Source organism: Heptranchias perlo, chromosome 21, assembly GCF_035084215.1.
Source record: "Heptranchias perlo isolate sHepPer1 chromosome 21, sHepPer1.hap1, whole genome shotgun sequence".
Classification (NCBI taxonomy): Eukaryota; Metazoa; Chordata; class Chondrichthyes; order Hexanchiformes; family Hexanchidae; genus Heptranchias; species Heptranchias perlo.
Window position 1 is genome coordinate 25,547,824 of NC_090345.1, and position 22,634 is coordinate 25,570,457.

Here is a 22,634-nt window from a genome sequence, read left to right on the forward strand (position 1 = left end):
GTATTTATGTGACTGGTCCAGTTAAGTTTCTGGTCAATGGTGACCCCCAGGATGTTGATGGTGGGGGATTTGGTGATGGTAATGCCATTGAATGTTAAGGGGAGGTAGTTAGACTCTCTCTTGTTGGAGATGGTCATTGCCTGGCACTTGTCTGGCGTGATTGTTATTTGCCACTTATCAGCCCAAGCCTGGATGTTGTCCAGGTCTTGCTGCATGCGGGCATGGATTGCTTCATTATCTGAGGGGTTGCAAATGGAACTGAATGCTGTGCAATCATCAGTGAACATCCCTACTTCTGACCTTATGATGGAGGGAAGGTCATTGATAAAGCAGCCCAGGACCCTGCCCTGAAGAACTCCTGCAGTGATGTCCTGGGGCTGAGGTGATTGGCCTCCAACACCCACTACCATCTTCTTTGTGCTAGGTATGACTCCAGCTACTGGAGAGCTTCCCCCCTGATTCTCATTGACTCCTTGGTGCCACACTCAGTCAAATACTGCCTTGATGTCAAGGGCAGTCACTCTCACCTCACATTTTAATCCCCCTCTTCTCCTGAATATGCTGACGCTTTGCTGTGGTACAGGTTTTAATGTATGCCAGGTGCTTTTCAGTACCGTGGCCATGCATGAGCCTGGACAGCGAGCGTTGGAAGGCCGTTTGAACCTGGTGAGCATCTCAATTGAGTCCTAGCCCATCCTCACCTTACATCCATATATTTACACATCAAACAGGACCAGGAAACTTGGCTGATTTTTACCTCCTTAAAGCAAAGGCTGAGGCCAATTGAAGCATGCCTAACACAGACCTGTCGGAGATCAGCTAACTCAGAACAGATTGGAGATTGGTCCTAGGATCTTTGTGGTTTGTATGGCTCAGCACACACTGGATAAACTCGGCAAGCCATTGGAGTCACCAAGATTGGTGCTATAAACACATTTTGGTCATTCATATCCTGTTCTATAAAAGAGTGTGGCAAAAGCACATTGATTGATGTGCAAGACACTCAACATACATTTCAGAACTGTTAACTTCACTCAATATTTGAGTACTGGTTGGATTATCAAGATAATTAATTACCAAAATGATCAGTCAGTAAAGTACTAATCTGCAATCTTGCTAGACTGTTATTCCATGGAATTCCTGACATCATTTTGTGGTTAGGAATGAGCAGAAGGATACATTTCTAGCAGAAGGCAGTAGAGGAATTACAAAATGGAGCTGCCACACTGATGTTTTACTCGACCTTTCACTCAATGTAAATGAGCATTGAACTTGGATCACAAGGTTTGGTCAGGCATTTTACAACACGGTGCAACTCTGAATTTTGTTACATTGTATTCATACACATTTATATAAATAAAGTTTGTAATCAAAACACCAACAACAACCCATTTTGTGTTCCTTAGGAAGTGATGCAAATGAACTTCTTGGGCACCTTTAGGAGGAAGGCAGACAAAATAATTTTGACCAGACTCACAAAACCACCTGTGTGATCTATACATCATTATCTGCTTTGTTGAATCTGAATAAAGAATAACTAGACAGCACTTGATCAAATGCAAACCTCACCCCAATACCTAATGCTTTAATTACACAAAACCTTGCAGGGGTCATTGACAAACTTTAGAAATCTATAACGGGCAATGTATTTGGAGGACTTATTTGTTTGGGATGCAGCCAACTCAGACTAATCTCGGCATCCAGATGGAAATAATGAAGCCTAATATGGTGTACACGTGGTATATGGTGCATACTTGATATAAATCATAGAAATATAGGTACAAAGACGGAGTAATAGGCTGAAATAGGTAACATTCAATCAGCAGAGACATTTTCTTCAGCATATGTGAAATAGATTTTTAAGAAGTGAGTATTAATTTTTATTCTTGATCTCTATTGTCAATTCTTAGCAAAATTTGTTTTAAAATATTTTTGTAATTAGTCACTAAACCCAATCCGCTGACAAATGAGCTGTGGAACAGTCCTGAACTTGCTGATAGTGTTTATAGATTACATTAATTGAAATGACGTTGCGTTTGTACAATTCTGTATCATCCCAGGGTGCAACACAAGAGAACAGTGCTACCTGTTGACACAGTGGGGAGAATTTTAACACACCGACCCAGTGGAAACTGGGCAGGGAAGCAGCTAAAGTGGAGCGGGAGACTTACCTGCTAACCTCCCAACCCAAGCCTGCCGGCTGCAATTTTAAATTGCAGGCGCCAAGGACACCTGCCCAAAGTTGGATCCAGGGTCAGAAGAGGCCAGAAGTGTAAGTCTTTTTAAATTTTTTGTAGTTTCTTTATGGGCCAGGAGGAGCAGGAGTGCACTTGGACAATTTTTTTGTTACTGCAAGTGAAAATGCTACCACAGAATTTAAATAGAACTATCCAGATTAAGGCTCTGGAAATTATTATTTTCATAATGGTAATGAAAAGTAAATGAATGCTCGGTTATGATTGTTACATGTTTACTCTGTATCACAACAAACATTTGCAAGTTATTAATTTGTGGCAACAGCTCAGACAGAAAGCAGCCTTCATTCCACGTTCCATTTCAGCCCCATCACACACAGTGCTCACCAAAACCGATGAGTCCTAATGTCTCCCCTCGGATTCTAGCTGCTCCTGATGCCACCTCTCGGATCTGCTCGACACTCTGTACTCGGGTTCCCTCGCGCAATGCCTGGTATAGCCAGGTGTTCCGCCGGTATAAGTTAAGAATGTGACACAGGGTGGAATCAGCTGTCTCCTCCACGGCCGCTGCTGGGATGTTACAAACAGCAATCCCTGCACGAGAGAATGAAAAACACATCAGCACAGGGAAAAGAAAGGAAAGCTGCAATTAAATTTAATCATATTCAATTTTTCATCCATTATAGGTTTCATTAAAAAGGGCTTTAGCACATATAGAATATCAATAACAGTAAATATCAACAGGGTATTTGTTGGTGAAATAATAGCAGTGAGGAAATCCTACACCCCCACTCTCATGAGAAACTAGAGCAGGCAATTTATTGATTCATTTTGTTTTCTGTTTTAGATTCTTCATCTTCATTTTATTTTCCTAATGTACTTGAACTACACACCCAGAAAATGCCATCAGCTCCAGTTTTACTGTCTTGTGGTAAAATCTGGTATCTTGAATGAAGCCGATGATAAACCCATTCTGTTTTCTACAATTTAAAGAAAATATATATTTCCCTCCAAGTTCTCCACTCTTTACCTCAAGGTGCTGACTTATACTGAGCTACGGTTCCATGAGGACTGCCCCTACCTCACCGAGGTCACTATTCTTCTTATTGAATCTAGGCAGTTACTGTTAGCAGGCTGTTCAACTAAGGGGGAAGGGGGAAAGGATAATAACCGAAACTGATTGTGTCCTTGCTCGCACGACAATACATGCACATTTCTTAGCCATCAGGATGGAGAACCATGATTTATTTTCCCCCTCACTAGCACAAAAACACAGAGAACTACTGCTGTGCTGATTGAGATCAAATCACTTAGATCAGACAGTGGATCAAATCTAGGGCCTGGTTGTATGAATTATTACTACATTTGCAGTGCCTCTATCCACTAAGCCATCAGAAACGTCTAAAAATATTTTAAAATCTGCATGCACCTCTTGTCCACTTTTTCCCCCATTAAGAATTCCTATAATCCACATTTATAATAGAACTTGCTTATCACACCAGTTACATCCTCTCTCCAGTTGAGGTATTGCAGCACTGCTGCTGGTGGACAGGTGTAATTACAGCATGACTTGTATACATAGCCAGGGGGCTATCATTATAAATGCGGGTTTAGAAATATATATTGGAAATATAAAAATAAGGGGACTGAATTAGATCTACATACCTCCAATTATCCCCTGGAGTTCTAAACCCAGTTCACTTGAAGACCACAAATGGTGCTGACTCCCTACGTGCAATGCCACGGGAAATTGACTTTTTGAAAGGTATTTTATTTTCCAACCCCTCTTCAGGTCCTTCTGGCAAGTACCATTTTCAAGCAGGCAATGTGCTCCAAAGCCCCCACCAATGCAACTCATGATCTGGCTTCTAGGAAATGACATGACAATCACCCCGCCATTGGCAGCCGTGCCTTCAGCCACTTAGGTCCCACTCTATTTTCCTTTCTAAATCCCTCCACCTTTCCATCACTCTCCTTAAATCCTATCACTATGAACAAGCTTTTGCTCATCCCTCTAATCCCTCCTTCAGCTCAATGTCCATATTTCTCATGTCTCTGTGAAGCACTTTAGGATGTTTTTATATGTTAACAGCACTCTGTAAATGCAAATTTCTGTTGTTGTTAAGAATCAAACGTGAACAATGGGTACTTGGGCAAACTACTAGAAGGCATCAGTCACCCATGGAACCATTCCCAAGCAAGGAGTCAATATCTTCAGGAGAGAAGGGGAGAAAACTGGCAAGGCAAGAAAATGAGAGAAAAAAAAACAGATAAGGAATGCAGAGAGCATCCAAGTTGAAAATGGGCATTTCTTTTTCAAAGCATTAATAACTGTCAAGAAATGAAGCCCGTTGATCTTTGTAACTGAACAAACCAGTACAGAAAGGTTTCAGAATTCATAAGTGTGGTGTCACACACAAAATCCATTTGTTGTACTGCACATAATTGTTCTTGTATTTTGCAATGTGAAGAGTCAATGCCAGGTTCTCCATTAACCAAAAGGGTTTCCCAGCCAAAGCCTGGCCACTGCTGGACGTCCTTTTCCCTTTGTGAAGGGGGGAAAGAGGTTTTAAAAATTTGGTTAGGGAGTGAGACTGCAATGCTGTAGCACACCTCCAAGAAACCTGCTCTGTAGTAACATTATCAAAGGCCTGTGAGGAGGAAGAAAATTATCTGAATATTTCACACCGTAGCCCTTCATTATCTCTCCCCGCGTAAGCATTGTTCTTTTGCAGACTTCCTGGGCTGGGCAGATGGACGGCTCCCAGAGCCATTGCTCCCCTCGATTCAGTGACTCAGAGGTACAAGGCAGCAGCCTGGAGTGACCAGACCCCCAGTGTTCCCTTCTCCCTGCAGGAAAGCACCCAGCCTTGCCTGCCATCTCCTGCCGAGTGCACTGCAGAGAGTGTGAACTTGTCCAGAATCCCATGTCCCAACACTGTGTGGCGCAGGGAGTCGAAAAGAGTCAACAAGCTACAGAACTATGCTGCCAGGAAAAATATAAACGCCGAAAACTAAATGAATAATTGCAGACGTTTATTGCATTAGTTACAACTGTAAAATGCACCGCTGAGAGTATTGTTCAGTAAGTGGTTAGTTCTGTATCAATATTTAAAAACCACAGCCCTCTTAATTCTATATTTGTTGTTGAGGCAGAATGTAATAATAACGGAAATGCAATATAGTATCACATTGACTCCAGTCTCCCTGCTAGTCTTAGAAACCATTACTATCCATCACTGTCACTTGAAAGCAGAACTGGCAGGCTGATGCTTGCAGCTGTAGCTGCAGTTTGTAACGAACAGTGCTAAGTGGTAAATGCTTCGACCTCCGAAGAAACGGTGTTCCTAAGGGGATATTTACACTCTTGCAATCTGTCAGATTCTGTGTACATCTGTCGTATGTGTGTAAGCTGGAGTCTAGCTGAGCTGCAGAAGTCAGTCCCATACAGTTAAGCAACAGAAAACACTTTTCTCCAGACTAGTTATGGACTACATTGAACACGAGGGGAGAGCGGTGGTGGAATATTACAGCTATGGCTGTAACAGTGTTTCAATGCTCCGCCACTTCTCCTGTTTAACAGCCTGTGATGCTCATGTTTGGTTCCAATGCCTAGTTCCTAGTCCCACAGCCCTTTGCTTCTTTCTCTGCTACTCAACAGACAGGCACCCAAAGCATTTAATGCATGGCAGGTTCAAAGCCCCACAAAGCCGATCTGATACAGCTGATCATAATATAAATGTTCTGTTTGATTAACTACAAAAAAGGCAAAGGAGAATATAGTAAAAGGTAAGTACATTTTAAATAAAAATATAACCAAACACTAAAGAACTACCACATTAACCCTCCAGTAGTTTACATCTCACAGTCATTCACTGGACACCTGGTATGGTACTGAGCCATACAGATTAGCTAGGTCAAAATTCCCAATCTGTGCTGAATTAGCTGATTTCAGTCAGGGCAGAGGTAGAAGTGACACAATTGTAACCTTGGACTAGGAACAGCAACAACGTCCCTTGAAAAATGCTCATGTGTGGATATCAGGTGGGGACTGGGCCAGGCTCCCACTATCCAGTAGCCTGCTGGCACTCACCATATAGGCTCAAAGGTGAAAAATGGCCATTTGGTTTAGGTATTAGAAGGCTGGTAATATCCTTACTGGAGTCTCTGTGTTAAGAGATGGGGGCAAAATTTGATTTTTTTTTAAAAAAGAGTATCTCAAACATGCATGAAAGGGCAGTGATAATTTAGAAGTTGGCATGTTTAATTATTTTACAGGCCTTTATGTCTGTTTACACGTTTGACAATTTAAATAGGAAACATTCATGAAAGAGATGGTGTTTAAATAAAATATCAAAGTCAATTTGGAGGTACACAATGTGGTCTTCAAGCACAACCTACTAGCAACTGGAGGTCACATCTATAATGAAAATAATACCATTAACAATATGGGATGGTGAAAGGATCATTGCATCTAATTGCACTCAAGTCAATACCTGACAGTTGGATATTTGGAGAAACTGGAAACCACAAGCCTTTCCTCCATATATCTGTTAATAACCATTCATACCATCTGAACATTGTTACAGCAAAAATTTATATTACATTTATATAGTGTTTTTAATGGAGAAAAATGTGCCATGGCATAGCAAAAAAAAATGGATGCTGAGCCAAAGAAGGAGCATTGGGATGCTGCCTTGTATAGAAATCTGAGCAAAGCTGCTTTGGTTAGAGCTCAGGGTGATTTTGATAGAGGTGTTTAAAATTTTGAAGGGTTGGGACGGAGTAGACAGAAACATATCTTTCCAGTGGTTGAGGGATCTGGAATGAAGGGATATGGATTAAAAGATTAAATGTAACATATTTAAGGCAGAGCACAACAGAATTATTTTCTTACCTAGAGGGTTGTGATACTTTCGAATGTTAGTGATTGGAGCAGAGACCATGTCAACTTTTAAAAATAGGTTACATAGATGGTTGAATGAAATGGGGATAAAGGGGTAAGGGATCAGGGTGGGCACATGGGTTTAGGAATACTGCTCACAGAGAGGATAAACAACAACATGGACTGCTTGGGCCGAACGGCCTGTTTCCGTGTTGTAATTTCTATCTAATTATACATAAGGAGGAGTGATCAAAGGCTTGATCAAAGAGGTAGGTTTTAAGGAGGGTATTAAAGGAGGAGAGGGAGGTGGAGAGGTGAAGGGGTTTAGTATTGAAATTCCAGAGTGTGTGGCTGAAGGCATGACCACCAATAGTTGGGTGAAGGAAGGGGTTGCACAAGAAGCCAGTGTCAGCAGAATGGAGAGCTCGGGAAGTGGGGGGGAAGGGATGAGATTGTACGGCTGGAGGAGGTCCCGGGACAGTGGCAGGAGAATAGGAAGGCAGAGGAGTAGTGATGGGTTGGGATAGGGATTGGGAGGGGAGTGCCAAGTACCCAAGATAGGAACATAGGAACAGAAGTAGGCCCTTTAGCCTCTCAAGCCTGTTCCGCCATTCAATGAGATCATGGCTGGTCTGTGACCTAACTCCATATACCGCCTTAGCCCCCTATCCCTTAATACCTTTGGTTAACAAACATCTATCAATCTCAGATTTAAAATTAACAATTGGGCTAGCATCAACTGTCTTTTTTGCGGAAGAGAGTTCCAAACTTCTACCACCCTTTGCGTGTAGAAATGTTTCCTAACTTCACTCCTGAAAGTCCTGGCTCTAATTTTTAGGCTATGTCCCCTGGTCCTAGACCCCCCAACCAGCGGAAATAGTTTCTTCCTATCTACCCAACCAGTTCCCCTTAATATCTTGAAAAATGAAAGATGGCATGACTGAATGAAAGGAAGGGGCGGAGATAGGAAAGAAGTGCCCAAGAGGTACCAAGAGGGAAAAAAAGGTGAAAGAAGTAATAGGTTCGGGTCTGGAGCAGCAGCCAAAATGCGCAAGCAAATGGACACAGAGGGAATTCAGGTTACAGAGGCACCGTGGAGATTAGAAGAGACGTGTTCTGGTTGTAATGTTAGCTGTAAGCTCCTGAAGATTTGGTTTTCTTTACTTCTAATTATACTTTCCCAGCCTGGATCACATTATGAACAGCTATTGATTCAGTATTTTGACAACCTATAAAGAATGCAGCATGTGACTCTGATCTATATGCTTCCTTCCTTCAAAGTTCCTTCCACTGAAAACTGCCTTTCTGCTCCATTCTATCAAGTTTGGGTAACGTGGCTTTAAGACTAAACCCGAGGCCAAGTTTTCTTTCCATGCAGTTTCCAAATTGCTAGGAAGGCTGTAAGTTGTCAAAATGGTGGCCTTTTTAATTGTAATTATGTGTGAAATCAGAGTCTATTCCCCTTTTCAAGGCTTTGAATCTACCCATGGATGGTTCAGAAACTCTCTACTTGTCTGACAATTGATATCTGCAGTCCCTGCTAATTCTTGATTCCTGTGCTCCTCCCACTAATTTCCAAAGATACTGTGGATAATAGCCTGCTTGCCAACAAAGCTTATTTGTTTATCTGAGCTATTCTAACTGTGATTTTTCCTCACTTTAATTTCAGCTGTTCAGTCCATTGTGACGCTCGACAACATGTTGAGACAAACTGCTGCTTTGATTTAATCTCAGGGTCCAAGGGGAGTGTCATGCAGAGGGGAACGGGGTGAGAGGAAGCAGCAGTTTGGGCAAATTGGTAAATCATGGTGACTGAGTAACAACTGACAGATACACCAAGAACGTTGAGAAGGCTGGGAGACTACAGAGTCTGGGAGGCTGTGACAGTCGCTCGCTACGCCATACAATTTGTTTATATGATCTAGAAATTATCGGGAGGCATAAGAAAGGAACTTATTTAGTGACACTTTATTCATTTATTTAAATGGGCTATTTGATTCTCAGGTATTCTTTTGCGAGGGACTCAGTTGTGTATAGACAAAGCTGTTTTGTACACTAGTCTTGTTATGGTGATTGTGCTTAGTTGGGTTTCACTTTTTGAATGGTACACCCCCCCCCACCATCCTCAATTTGCAAAATTGCTAACTTTTCTCCTTTTTGGAACTTTGTACATCAGTTTTTGAGTTGCTACGTATGCTTCCTTGTTTGCTCAATACAATATTTTTTCAAAACAAAATGCAGCAAATCAAAAGTATACAAAATATCTCACCAAGTGTCAGCCTGGCCTGTTTGGTAACACTCTCACCTCTGAGTAAGGAGGCATTTCAGCACACAATCTAGACTGATAAGCCAGTGCAGTACTGAGAGAGTGCTGTAGATACTGTCCTCTAGATGAGATATTAAACCAAGGCCCCATTTGCTTATTCCAATTAAAGGTAAAGATCCCATGGCACTATTAAAAAAAAAGCAGGAAGTTCTCCTAATGAACTGGCCAACATTCCTCCCTTAACCAATATAACAAAACTGAATAAATTAACTGGTCATTCATCTCATTGCTATCGGTGGGACCTTGTTGTAAAATGGTTGCCGTACATAGCCACAATCACTGCATTTCAAGGTACTTCAATGTATGTAGCGAGCTTTGAGATGTTTCTGAAAGACTTGCTAAGGCACTATGTAAATGCAAGTCTTTTTTTTCATTATAAAACATCTACATATTTTAATTCATACCAGTACCAAAGTGGTATCATTCACCGTGAGTTGGGGGTACGCTGTTTTGTAAGTACAAGGGTGTTATACCACGTATCACACGGCCTGTTATCTATACCGAAGTAAGATATAGGGTGATGATAGGGGTAGAATAGTTCAATGTGTAAGGCTGTATAATTTTTGTTTAACATGTATACTAAAGTTATGCTAACCACAAGACAGGCAATGTAATCGCAAGGCATAATGGGAAGCTTGGCCAAGGGCAGATTAAAAACGGATTCTGGAGTTGTTGTTAGCTCCGGAATCCCAGGATAAATTTGCATTTACGGTAAATAACCAGCATATACCAATAACATTCTTGTATCTGCGATGCTCAAAATGTCACATTGTGTCACAGTTGCAAAGCATCCGTCACACACCCAAGTGTCACACACGACAAAAATCCATGGGACAATAAATCCCAATTGGCTCACACACGTAAAGCACACGCACAAAAAAATCAACTGACAATGCTAATTCACTCAAATGTCACTGAACAGGTAGGAAAACTGCCAATGGACAATCAACAATCAGCACAAAACTAAGCAATCAAATCATTCAAACATGGCCTGGACCATGACTAATGAGTCCTGTTCAGAGTGCTGGTGATTGGAAACTTGATGGTGGGAAAAGTCTCCTTAGTGCAACACTATGCCAACAATACCTTCAGCAAAAAATACAAATTCACTGTGGAAAGGGAGAAACTACATATTGTATCAAAAATCTTCTATCTGCATAGACTTCCTAGCTACAAAACTTAATTCCTGTCATCACGTTTGTGTCACACTTCTGTCAACTTTACCATTATAATTGCATATGTCCATATTATAATGTAAACTGCTTAGGTGAATCTATTTTAATTATATATACTGCCTATTGTAATCCTCCCGCCAGTAGTAGCACCTCAGTTTTGTGCCTGTATTATAGAATCATACAGCACAGAAGGTGGCCATTCGGCTCATCGTGCCTATATCGCAGAGAAATTCCTAATCTCCAACCAATTCTACTTTTCTGCTTCCTAAATTGCCATAAGTTTTGCTATTTTTAAACTATAAATAATATAAAATCAAAATATCATATATATCTTATTAATAATCTTACATCTGTATACACTTCCCGTCTACAAAACCTTACATTTTTTGCCACACTTTTCTGTCAACTTTTTCTATAACTATAATGGAAATTGTAATTACAACCTCTCCAGATGAAGCAGAGTTACAGGACTGGGGATAATGGGTTCATGGCATGTAAATATAATTCAGTTCCCATTTTAATGTCATACATTTTGCTCTTACACATCTCTTGGAATTGTCTGCAGATTTCCTCTTCTATCTTAATTTCTACTGTTTGGTAGCCTCTAATGCACACTGAGAACTGTGCCATTTTTTTTCCTATTTCTTAACTCTATCCATATGGATTCTGTCTTAATGTAACCTCCTCACATTCAAGTACAGTGACAGAATCCTTCATTAACACTGCCACCCCACCCTCTTCCCCTCTCCCCATCTCTCTTGAAAATGTTATAACCAGGAATATTAAGATTCTAGTCCTGTCCAATGTTAAGCCATGTCTCTGTTATAGCTACTATATCACATCCCTCCATAGTTATTAATGCTCCTTGCTGTCCAATTTTGTTTTGAATTTTTGGTGCATTCACATATATACTGCTCAGTCCTGATCCATTTTTTGACCCTTCAGTTTTCTCATTTAATTTTTTGATATCCCTTGCCCCTTCTACAACAATGATTTTATCTCTCACTACGTCATAGACTCTTTCTTCCCTTTTCTCTTCTGATAATATTTTCTTAATATTTATTTCAGCTAAGCTTTCTGCATCTATTCTAGCAGTTTTATTAATCCTGCACTCTCTCTCCAGTCTCAAACGTAGACTCCTCACAAGTGGCATGGTGCGCTGCACAACTCACTATAAAATGTGTGAGGATATTGTTACCATCTTCCTGACTATAGCGTGGACTCGCACAATAGCGCATTGAATAGTGGTTTGACAATGGAGGTTTGAAGTTTGAACAGCAGCTGCTCGTCCTTCAGCAATACAGTTACGGTAGGCACAAGCCCTGCAATCTAATTCCCAGACTCCAGGTAATGCCTCCCAGCAGCTGTCATCTCCAAGTCTCCTTATCAGCTATACGTGGACATCTTCCTTCAGCATGGTGGAAAGATCTACATGGGGTTGCTTCTATCATGCCGGCCAACTTGATGTTTTAGTCCAATGCCACGTACTCATCACCAACTGCTTAATTTGGGTCCCTATGTGAGGGGTTTTAGCCAAGAGGCATTCCTACCATGACTCTCCCTCTGGGGTGATAGGTTGGAAGAGGTCTGAGCTCTACCTCCTTGCAACTTTTGCTGCACCTCACAATTTGGTCCTGGGTCTTGCACATGAACCAGAGGAAGCCTTCTGCTGCACATCTAGGAGTTTTCAACCATGAATGAGAACTGTTTCGCCATGTCTTATATGCAAAAGGCTAAGCAAGATCACAATAAACACCAGAAACCACACTTCCGGTCCTGGACTAAAGAAGCAGCTCTTATTTGTATAGGGCTTTTCATGTCCTTGGGATGCCCCAAAGCACTATACACTCAATCAATTATTTTTGAAGTTGTTAAATAGGCAAATACACTAGCTCATTGTGTACAGCAAACATCAACAGAGATGAATAACCAGTTATTCTAGTTTTTGGTGGTGCTGGTTGAGGGAGCAATAATAGCCAGGACATCAGGAGAATTCCCTGCCCTTCTTCAAATAGTGCCACACGATCACTTACATCCATATGAACAGGCAGATGAGGCTTCCAACAATCTAGCACTCCTTCAACATTGCATTGGAGCACCAGCTTAGATTGTGTGCTCAAATCTTGGAGTGGGGCTTGAAACTACAACCTTCTGACTCAGAGGCAAGAGTGCTACTAACTGAGTAAGCCGACAGTTATCATAGATATTACAAGATCTGGAATGCGGTTTCTGATGTTGACTGTGGTCCTGTAGCAGTGTAACAGCAGTTCACCCATTGCATAATAGAAGAAAATTTACAGAAACAAGATATCATATGGTTGATATGGGGTAAAATATTACAGACTACCAACAGTACTAATATCTGTAATATTATTTACCAACCAAGCTAGAAGTCGATGGGCTGGATTTTCTCTAAAAATAACTATAAGTCTAATAGAACTCACCGTTATTTCAGTGCAAATGGTAGAGGAACTTCCAGCGACTGCACATGCGCAGTTAAACACGGGAATCTGGAGGTTCCTCTACCAGATGTCCTGCTCCTCCAGAAGCTTTGCGGGAAGGAGATTACGCTGGCTGACTCATCGGTCAAATGACTGCAATGGTGTGAAGTTGCTCTCTTGCCCTGATGGAAATGAACTAATCTCGCCAGAAAAAGGTACGCCAAGTTTTTTTTAAGTGTAGCCAAAGTTTTAACGGCATGGTAAATCTTAATTACCAATAAACAACCTCTCCGCACAAGTTCACACAAGTCACTGGTGCCCTGTAGAGGGCGCCGTGCCAGATTGAGGACCTGATAAGAGAAACTTGCCGTGCAAAAGCCCATAAAAAGTCTATGGGCCAGTCCAAGTCTAATGGGCAGCGGGCGCCGTTCGTTCGCCACTCAGAGCAAAATCCGGCCCATTATGTAGTAATTCACAACTTGATTCATTGCCACACCACTCTATGGCACAGTGCTTTATTACATCAAACCAATACATAAACAACAACTTCAATGAATGAATAAGACAGTCGGGCAAACAGACCTTTTAATTCAGGGCCCTATGTCAAGAGGAATTTATAGTATAAAAAACACAGAAATTCCACTTTTCCAAACAGGACGGACAAACTGGATTATTGAAGACACAAGCAGAAACGTGCATCTGATGCATCTTTTCAGTAAGGGCATTTCTGCATCTTCAAAGATGAGCTCTTCATATAAAAAAAGTTCAGTGTGAAGAAAATCTTTTTGATTTCTCCATTTATTTATTGTACAGGTGACAGCGAACTCACATTTCCATTAATATTTCTGACTGCATAGATCTAATTTCTTTACTGTAACAGTTTAGATTATTCCTATAGTGCCTCCCTGCCCTGCCTATGGAGACAACACAGGGCCTTAATAGGAATAAACTGTGTAAGATTCCAGCTCCAGGAAATGTATGTTACCAATTAGCTTGCTGCGCTACACAGCAAACATATTAAGCAAAATATTTAGGTAATAACCGACTAAAGTGCATCTTTACATTTGAAACTGTATCCCTTTACAAGAATATCAGCCATTACAAGAGGGTTCTTTGTTCAGCTTTTAATCTGGCATACACTTAAATCAGCATCTTGTAAGCATCAACAACAGTCTGGGCTGTTTCTAACAGAGTGTACAGTTTATTAAACGGCAGACTGCCAATTCACTCTGGTGACCTTTAATTTGGCACAAGTCTTCTTTACAAATAGTAATCCAGACTAAATAACTACATAGTTCCATGAGTTAGATTCTTAAAAGGTATTTATGCAAAACTACCATACATTTTTTTCTTTTGATCAAAAAAATAATTGCTTCTCTTCAACTCTGGAGAACAAGAACTCTAATTTTCAGCAGAACTCATAAATCCTGTCCTTGTTCTAAGCTGGTATCTAATATCGAATTCACAAAATGTCATGCAGAGAGTTTCTCTCCACTCCTTGATCTGGGTTTTCTTGACTACCAGCAGTCATCCCCTCTTTCTACTTTCTATTACAACACCAGTATTCGGAGAAGGAAAATTTAGCAACAAGGCTTGAATCATCCACTTGATACTTTTGGGGAGGGGGAGGGGGAGGGGGGGGGGGAAGACACGATGAGGATATTGCTCAAAATCAGGAGCAAAAAGTTCTGTCAGATCATTTTATCATTGTTTTTCTTTTTGCAGACCTTTATCTAACACAGGTAACTTTAGCTCACAGCTTTTACTGTAGCGGTGTCAGAATAAAGCTAAAAATACTTTAAATCTGTGATACCCAATTTGTTGCTTTGACTAATGGAGCATATCAGGGTTTTAAATAATCTAGAATTACACTTTACAAAAATGGACACAATCTGTCTGCTTGGAACAAAAAACGACCCGCAGCTTACTGGTATCTTTTTTTGAAGTTCATTTGTTGACTTCTGCTGGAGAATGGTCTACAGACACAGCCACTGAACACATGCTGTCCTTCATGTGTGAGCCCATTCAGTGAATTTCAGCAGCCTATTCAATCATGGAAGAGTAGTGATCAGGAGTGGCAATTGGAGTGATTTTCTCTCCTCCTTAGCCAAAGAGTCCCGAGGCCAAACTGCAGCATTCCTACCACCATCTTGGCTGATTAACTCAGCTCAGGCTGGGGATGCATGGCTCATTTCCATTCCAGACTATGTAATTACCAATTGTTCCATCAAGGATCTTACTTGGCTGGCACACTGGGGACTGCACAACTGAAGTACTTTCAGACAAGGAGTGCCAGCACAGCACAACATTAAGTTACTTTTATACTGACAGTTCTCATTTGGAGACCTAGAAAACCAAGTCCGTTCATTTGTACTTATCCATCTGTTTGTAAGAGGCTCCTCTTGCTGAATGCCTTGAGAAGCCAAAAGCCTTATTGGCCACACTGCCCTTCGAACCCAAGAGTTACAAAATCAAATGCTGAGATAGTTGAAGTGACTTTAGTGGCACAGAATTAACTGCAAGTAAAGATCCTGGGGGTTTGAATTTAACTCACGGGTAAGGGCACATTTCTTTTAGTGCTTGGCAGTCAGAAAATGGGAATTTATGCATGTTCAAAGATGATATTCTAACTGTTCATATATAGAGTGGTCAATTGAATGGACAGTCTGGTATCAGGGGTCTTTGTCAGATTTTTGTGATATTTAAAAACTGGACAGGAAAATTCAGGTTTGCAAATGCTGGAATCTGGAAAAGGGATACGCACCCGCACAAAACATGGGCCAATCACATACAACAACAACTTCCAGTGATACAGTGCCTTTCACATAGGATTTTGTTCAAGGTGCTTCTCCGACAGACATAAGAAACACGAACACTGAAGCAGGGAGTGAGAAATTAGGAGAGGTGGCCAAAATCATGGCCAAAGAAATGGGTCTTGAGGAGGCTTTTAAAGGTGGGAAAAAAGTGGAGAGGTTTAGGATGGGACATCCGGAGAGAAGGATGGGAGCGGCTGAAGCCCTGCCACTAATGGTGAGGTGAGGGGGGAGGGAGGGGACGGGAATGTACAGAAGGCCAGAGTCTGAGGATCATAGCATTTGGGAGGGGATATAGAACTGGAGGAGATTGCAAAATATAGAGTGGCAATAGTGATCTCAACATATTAAGGTTTAAGATAAAGATGGAGAAGGACATATGCAAGACAAAGACCAAAGTAATAAAATGGAAAAAAGATGATTTTCAGGGGATGAGAATGGAACTAGGGAAAATTGGAAAATTTACTGATAAACAAAGAAACAGAACAGCAGTGGGAAACATTTAAAATGGTGATCAATAGAATCCAGAAGAAATATATCCCACTAAAAAACAGGAACAAACTAGACAGTAATGATACACCATGGATAAATAAAGAAATAAGGGTAAAACTGAAACTAAAGAAAAAGGCATACACTATGTCCATGGACAATAAAGGAGAGGATGACAATAGGGAATACGAAAAGGTTAGGAAAGAAGTTAAAGACACAATTAGGAAGGCAAAGAGAAACTAAGAAATTAAATTATCAAAGAATATAAAAAGAAATAGTAAAGTATTCTGCAAACACATAAATAACAAAAGAAAAATCAGGATAGGGAGAGGGCCACTAAGGGATACACACGATAAACTCACAGGTAATGACAGCGAAATGGCAGAAATATTAAATAATTACTTTGCCTCAGTATTTATCAGGGAGACTGACATGATGGGCATGATATTAGAAGAAGAGATCAACAAAGATATAAAGACATTTAAAATAGAAAGAGGGGAGATAATTGATAAACTAATCAAACTTAGAGAGGATAAAACCCCTGGTCCTAATGGATTGCATCCACACATATTAAAATAAGTTAGGGAAGAGATAGCAGAGGCACTATTACATACATGTAAAAATTCATTAGAAAAGGGAATAGTGTCAGAGGACTGACAGACAGCTAATATTATTCCTATATTTAAAAAGGAAGATACCTAGTCCAGGGAACTATGGACCAATTAGCTTAATGTCGGTGATAAGAAAGATAATGGAATCCTTAATCAAAGATGTAATTAAAAAAATCTAGAAACCAAAAAATATAATAAAGAATAGTTAGCACAGATTTCAAAAGGGAAGGTCATGCTTGACTAACCTTATTGAATCTTTGAAAATGTAACAAAGAGGGTAGGCACGGGTAATGCAGTAGATGTAATATATTTGGATTTTCAAAAGGCCTTTGATAAGGTACCGCATAGTGGGCTCATGACTACGGTAAGAGTATGTGGAGTCAGGGGACGAGTAGCAGAATGGATAGCAAGCTGGCTACAACAGAAAACAGAGAGTAGGGGTTGAAGGTAGTTACTCAGACTGGCAAAAGGTGGGAAGTGGTGTTCCACAAGGATTGGTGCTGGGACCACTGTTGTTCACCATTTACATAAACAATTTGGATTCGGGAATCAGAAGTACAATTCTGAAATTTGCAGATGACTCCAAATTGTAGAGTATAGTTAATACTGAGGAGGACTGTGACAAAATACAGGAAGACATTAATAAACTTGCAGAATGGGCGTGTAATTGGCAAATGAATTTCAATATAGATAAATTGAGGTATTACATTTTGGCAGGAAGAATAAGGAGGCCACATACTGCTTGGATAATAAGAGTCTAAATGGGGTAGAGGAGCAGAGGGATTTGGAGGTACAGATACACAAATCATTAAACGTAGCAATGCAGGTTTATAAGGCCATAGAAAAAAAAGCAAACCAAGCACTGGGGTTCATTTCTAGAGGGATAGAATTGAAAAGCAGAGAAATTGTGTTCAACTTGTAAAGAACCTTGGTTAGGCCACACTTGGAGTATTGTGAACAGTTCTGGTCTCCATATTATAAAAGTGATGTAGAGGCACTGGAAAAGGTGTAAAAAAGATTTACTAGGATGATACCAGAACTGAGAGGTTATACCATCAGGAAAGTAGCCATGATGTGGAGATGCCGGTGATGGACTGGGGTGGACAAATGTAAGGAGTCGCACAACACCAAGTTATAGTCCAACAGCTTTATTTGAAATCACAAGCTTTCGGAGCTTTGCTCCTTCGTCAGGTCCTTCACCTGACGAATGAGCAAAGCTCCGAAAGCTTGTGATTTCAAATAAAGCTGTTGGACTATAACCTGGTGTTGTGCAACTCCTTACAACCATCAGGAAAGACTGAGCAGGCTGCGGCTCTTTTCTCTAGAAAAGAAAAGACTGAGGGGTGACCAGATAGAGGTCTTTAAGGTTATGAATTGGTTTGATAGGATAGAGGTAGAGAAGATGTTTCCACTTGCAGGGGATACCAGAACTAGGGGACATAAATATAATAGTCACTAATAAATCCAATTCAGGAGAAACTTCTTTACCCAGAGAGTGTTTAGAATGTGGAACCTGCTACCAGAAGAAGGTGTTCCACAAGGCTACTAGCATAGACACATTTAAGGGGAAGCTGGATAAACACATGAGGGAGAAAGGATTAGAAGGATATGTTGATAGGGTTAGATGAAGTAGGGAGGGTGGAGGCTTGTGTGGAGCATAAATACCGGCATGGACCTGTTGGCCCGAATGGCCTGTTTCTGTGCTGTACTTTCTATGCACATCGCAATATTTTCAAAACAGAACAAATCACATCCCTTTTTGATGTATGGAAACTAAGAGAATCAGTTTGGTCGAGGAGCGACACCCAAGCATTCCCCAGTAATATGATGGTGTATTTTCCATTGACTGTGTTTAGATCTGATTCACACACAGCACTTCAGCCAGTCGTTTAATTAATTACAAAAGCACTTTAATGCTGACACAACTATATCTGTTCCATTGCTGACTTAAATATCACTTTGTAAATCAGATTTTACAAATATGCTTCAAGAAGATATCTGGAAAAGGCCACGCTTGAACTCAACTCACCGAGCTCTCCTGCAGTCTTAACGTCAATATTATCATATCCACTGCCTATCCGTACAATTATTCGCAGTGCTTTGAACTTCTCCAGGTCTTCTCTGGTCAGAGTGATATTGTGGTACATTAGTGCCCCCACTGCTTCATTTAGAACCTACAGAGAAAGAGCAATTATTATTCAATTACAGCAAGTACTAAAAGACATGACAATGTGAATTCAGAGTCTCTATGAGGACTCGGCTAGTGTTTCACACATCACAGCTACAAAAAGGTACGCATTTGAAGCCAATATTCTCATGTTCCAAAACATCAGATATAAAATTTTACCATGAGCCTACTGCATTTACTTGTGTACAGGCGATGCCTGTTGAACACTAACATGCTGGACCAATCACAAAGGCACTTTGGAGCTGCAAAGATCCCTGGGCCCTATTTTCCACCAATGGTGCAGAAGCAAAATATATTTTGCTCCCAGACTTGGTGTAAATGGAGGGCTGTGTTAGTACCCGCAACTTTTACATTTCCACAAATGTTCTGTGAGAAGGAAGTGTGCTGCTCCAAATCAGAGTAGATTAGGTGCCCTGTCAAGTTGGTCTCTGCTCCTTTCCTTGGATGCAAATAATACTGATATTAATAAACTATGGAAATAATATCAGAAGCACAGAAGGCAATAGCAAAAAACTGTGGGGTGTTTTAATTATTTTTTTCCACAAACAACAAACCATATCTGAAAAATTGCAGAAAGAGGACTGACATTTTCCTGCTGACGTTAAGGCTAATGAAGATTTTGTTATGAGTTAGCAGGAAGAAATGTTGTCAGTGAAAATGAAGTGAAATTTGGGCTTTAACACTAATCATGGGATTCCTCAAAGGGGTTAAATGTTGATATCCAAATAATGGAAAAACTGGCACAGAAATAATTAACTTTGTGAAGGGCTTGCTGAAGCTCTAATGGCCTTGTTGAAGGGAAGTTGTGTACAAATTGTGATAGACCATTGCATTTTTATGGCTTCACCACATAGTTTTCTCATGTTCAGTCCTAAACATCACTCCTGTAAATGAGCCCTTGCTCTCTACAAACTGAAGTGTGACTTGAAATGTACAACATCTGGCAATGTATCGCTGCCCAGAGCCAAACAGAAACACTTCTTACTGTATTTAGCTCACTGAATTGACACCTCCCCATTTGTCTTCTAGATTTCCATTAGCAGAGGAATAAACACGCTATCAGTGACTCAGGTTATAAACTACAAATCAGATTTATTAAAAATAATTAGACAGTAGCAGAGAATCAATAGAGCATATTCCACTTGATTACAGAATTTTTAACTTATAACACCTCAGGTACAAAAATAACGAAAACATGACATTTTGCTTAATCTGAACCAGTGCAACATAGCTTATATGTGAGGATTTGTTCACTAGCCACGAATCTTCAGCCTCTATCCCGATTGGTTGAGAAAAACTGAAGAGGGAGTCTTTCACTCTCTTTGAAGTTGGAAACTGGGATTCAGGAAATTAAATGGTGTCTTCCACCCTATAAACAAAGCTTATCAAGTGAGGAGGATAGTAGCAGACTTCAGAAGGACACAGACACACTGGTGAAATGTGAAGACACATAGCAGATGAAATTTAATGCAGAGAAGTGTGAAGTGGTGCATTTTGGAAGGAGGAATGAGGAGAGGCAACATAAACTAAATGGTACAACTTTAAATGTGATGCAGGAACAGAGAGACCTTCAGAGAAATTTTTGAAGGTGGCAGGACAAGTTGATAAGGCTGTTAAAAAATACAGACTCCTGGGCTTTATAAATAGAGGCATAGACTACAAAAGCAAGGAAGTTATGCTAAACCTTTATAAATCACTGATTAGACCTCAGCTGCAATATTGGGCCAGATTTTGCTGTGAAAATAACAGTGAGGCTAACAGTGCTCACCATTATTTCTGTGCAAATTGTACAGCAACATCCAGCGACCGCACATGCGCAGTTAAACGTGGAAATCCGGAAGTTGCTGTGCCGGATGCCCTTCTCCTCCACAAGCGCCGCCAAGATGGCATCTCGCCATCTGGCTCCCCGTTCAAATGAATGGAACAGCGTGAGGTTCCTACACTGAGGTCGTAGATACAGACTAACCTTGCCAGAAAAAGTTAGGGCTTGTCCATTCCGATGTAAGTACCCATTTAACGGCATGGCAAGCCTTAACAACTGCCAACCAACCTCACTGGAACTGAAAATTAACTTTAACAAGTGTGGATTCTCATTCCTTCAGATTTTAATTGTTGTTGGACATTTAAAAAAAATTAAATAAATGTTTTTATTATTTTTTCTTTCTGACTCTTCTTTCTCTGTCTCTTAATTCAATCTTTCTTTCCCTCTCTTTATTTCGCTTTCTGTACCTGATTAAACATTGAATTCACTACTCTAACTTACACTTCCTGTTTCAGAATCTGTGCTGCTCATTAATGATCCTTCAGTCTGATTGGTTGAGGGGATAAGGCAGCTGTTACCCTGTTCGCACAGGTCCCAGATGCCCTGTAAAGGGTGCTGTTCTTTTTGGCTCTCTAATTTAGAGGAAATTGCCTTGCAAAAGCTCATAGAAAGTCTATCGGCAAGTGCAAGTCTTTTTCCGCCAAAAATGACAGGTGTGTGCAAAATATGTCCACCTGAAAATGGCCACGCATATTCTAATGAGGCGCAAGCAATGGGAATATGTCAATTCACATATTTCCTGTCATTTGTACCACAGCAACACTGAGGGTGAGGAATACCAGTGCATTTCTTGCATCCCGCTATGCAGTCGATTGCAGGATGATATCAGATACTTGTCAAACCCATTTTCCCTCCCAGCCCATGCAGGCTCCTCAACAGAGGTGAGAATATTGCTGGGAGCCTGTTGTAATTATGTAAATTACATAGAATGTACAGCACAGAAATAGGCCATTTGGCCCAACAGGTCTATGCCGGTGTTTATGCTCCACACGAGCCACTTCCCTCCTTACTTCATCTAACCTGAAGCACATCCTTCCATTCCTTTCTCCCTCATGTGTTTATCTAGCTTCCCCTTAAATGCATCTATGTTAGTCGCCTCAACTACTGCTTAAATAGCGAGTTCCACATTCTAACCCTTCTTCACGTAAAGAAATTTCTCCTGAATTCCCTACTGGATTTATTAGTGACTATCTTATTTTTATGGCCCCTAGTTCTGGTCTTCCCCACAAGTGGAAATACCTTCTCCACGTCTATCCTATCAAACCATTTCATAATCTTAAAGACCTCTATCAGTCTTCTCCTTTCAAGAGAAAAGAGCCCCAGCCTGCTCAATCTTTCCTGATGGGTATAACCTCAGTTCTGGTATCATCCTAGTAAATCTTTTTTGCACCTTCTCCAGTGCCTCTACATCCTTTTTATAATATGGAGAGCAGAACTGTTCACTGTACTCCAACTGTGGTCTAACCAAGGTTCTATATAAGTTGAACATAACTTCTTTGCTTTTCAATTCCATCCCTCTAGAAATCAACCCCAGTGCTTGGTTTGCTTTTTTATGGCCTTATTAACCTGCGTTGCTACGTTTAGTGATTTGTGTATCTGTACCCCCAGATTCCTCTGCTTCTCTACCCTATTTAGATTCTTAATATCCAAGGAGTGTGTGGCCACCTTATTGTTCCTACCAAATTTTAA

At 40.6% G+C, this 22,634-nt stretch overlaps 1 protein-coding gene across 10 annotated transcripts in view; it reads right to left on the reverse strand.

The window, feature by feature from the left end:
- Positions 1-22,634, reverse strand: part of ctbp2a (C-terminal binding protein 2a) — a 245,497-nt gene that overhangs the window by 26,151 nt on the left and 196,712 nt on the right. For all 10 annotated transcript variants that reach the window (XM_068002331.1, XM_068002334.1, XM_068002338.1 and 7 more), the window contains 2 exons: positions 18,965-19,109; positions 2,583-2,789 (listed from right to left, as the gene is read on the reverse strand). In XM_068002331.1, coding sequence (XP_067858432.1) covers positions 2,583-2,789; positions 18,965-19,109 — 352 coding nt within the window. The remainder of the gene's footprint in view (positions 1-2,582; positions 2,790-18,964; positions 19,110-22,634) is intronic.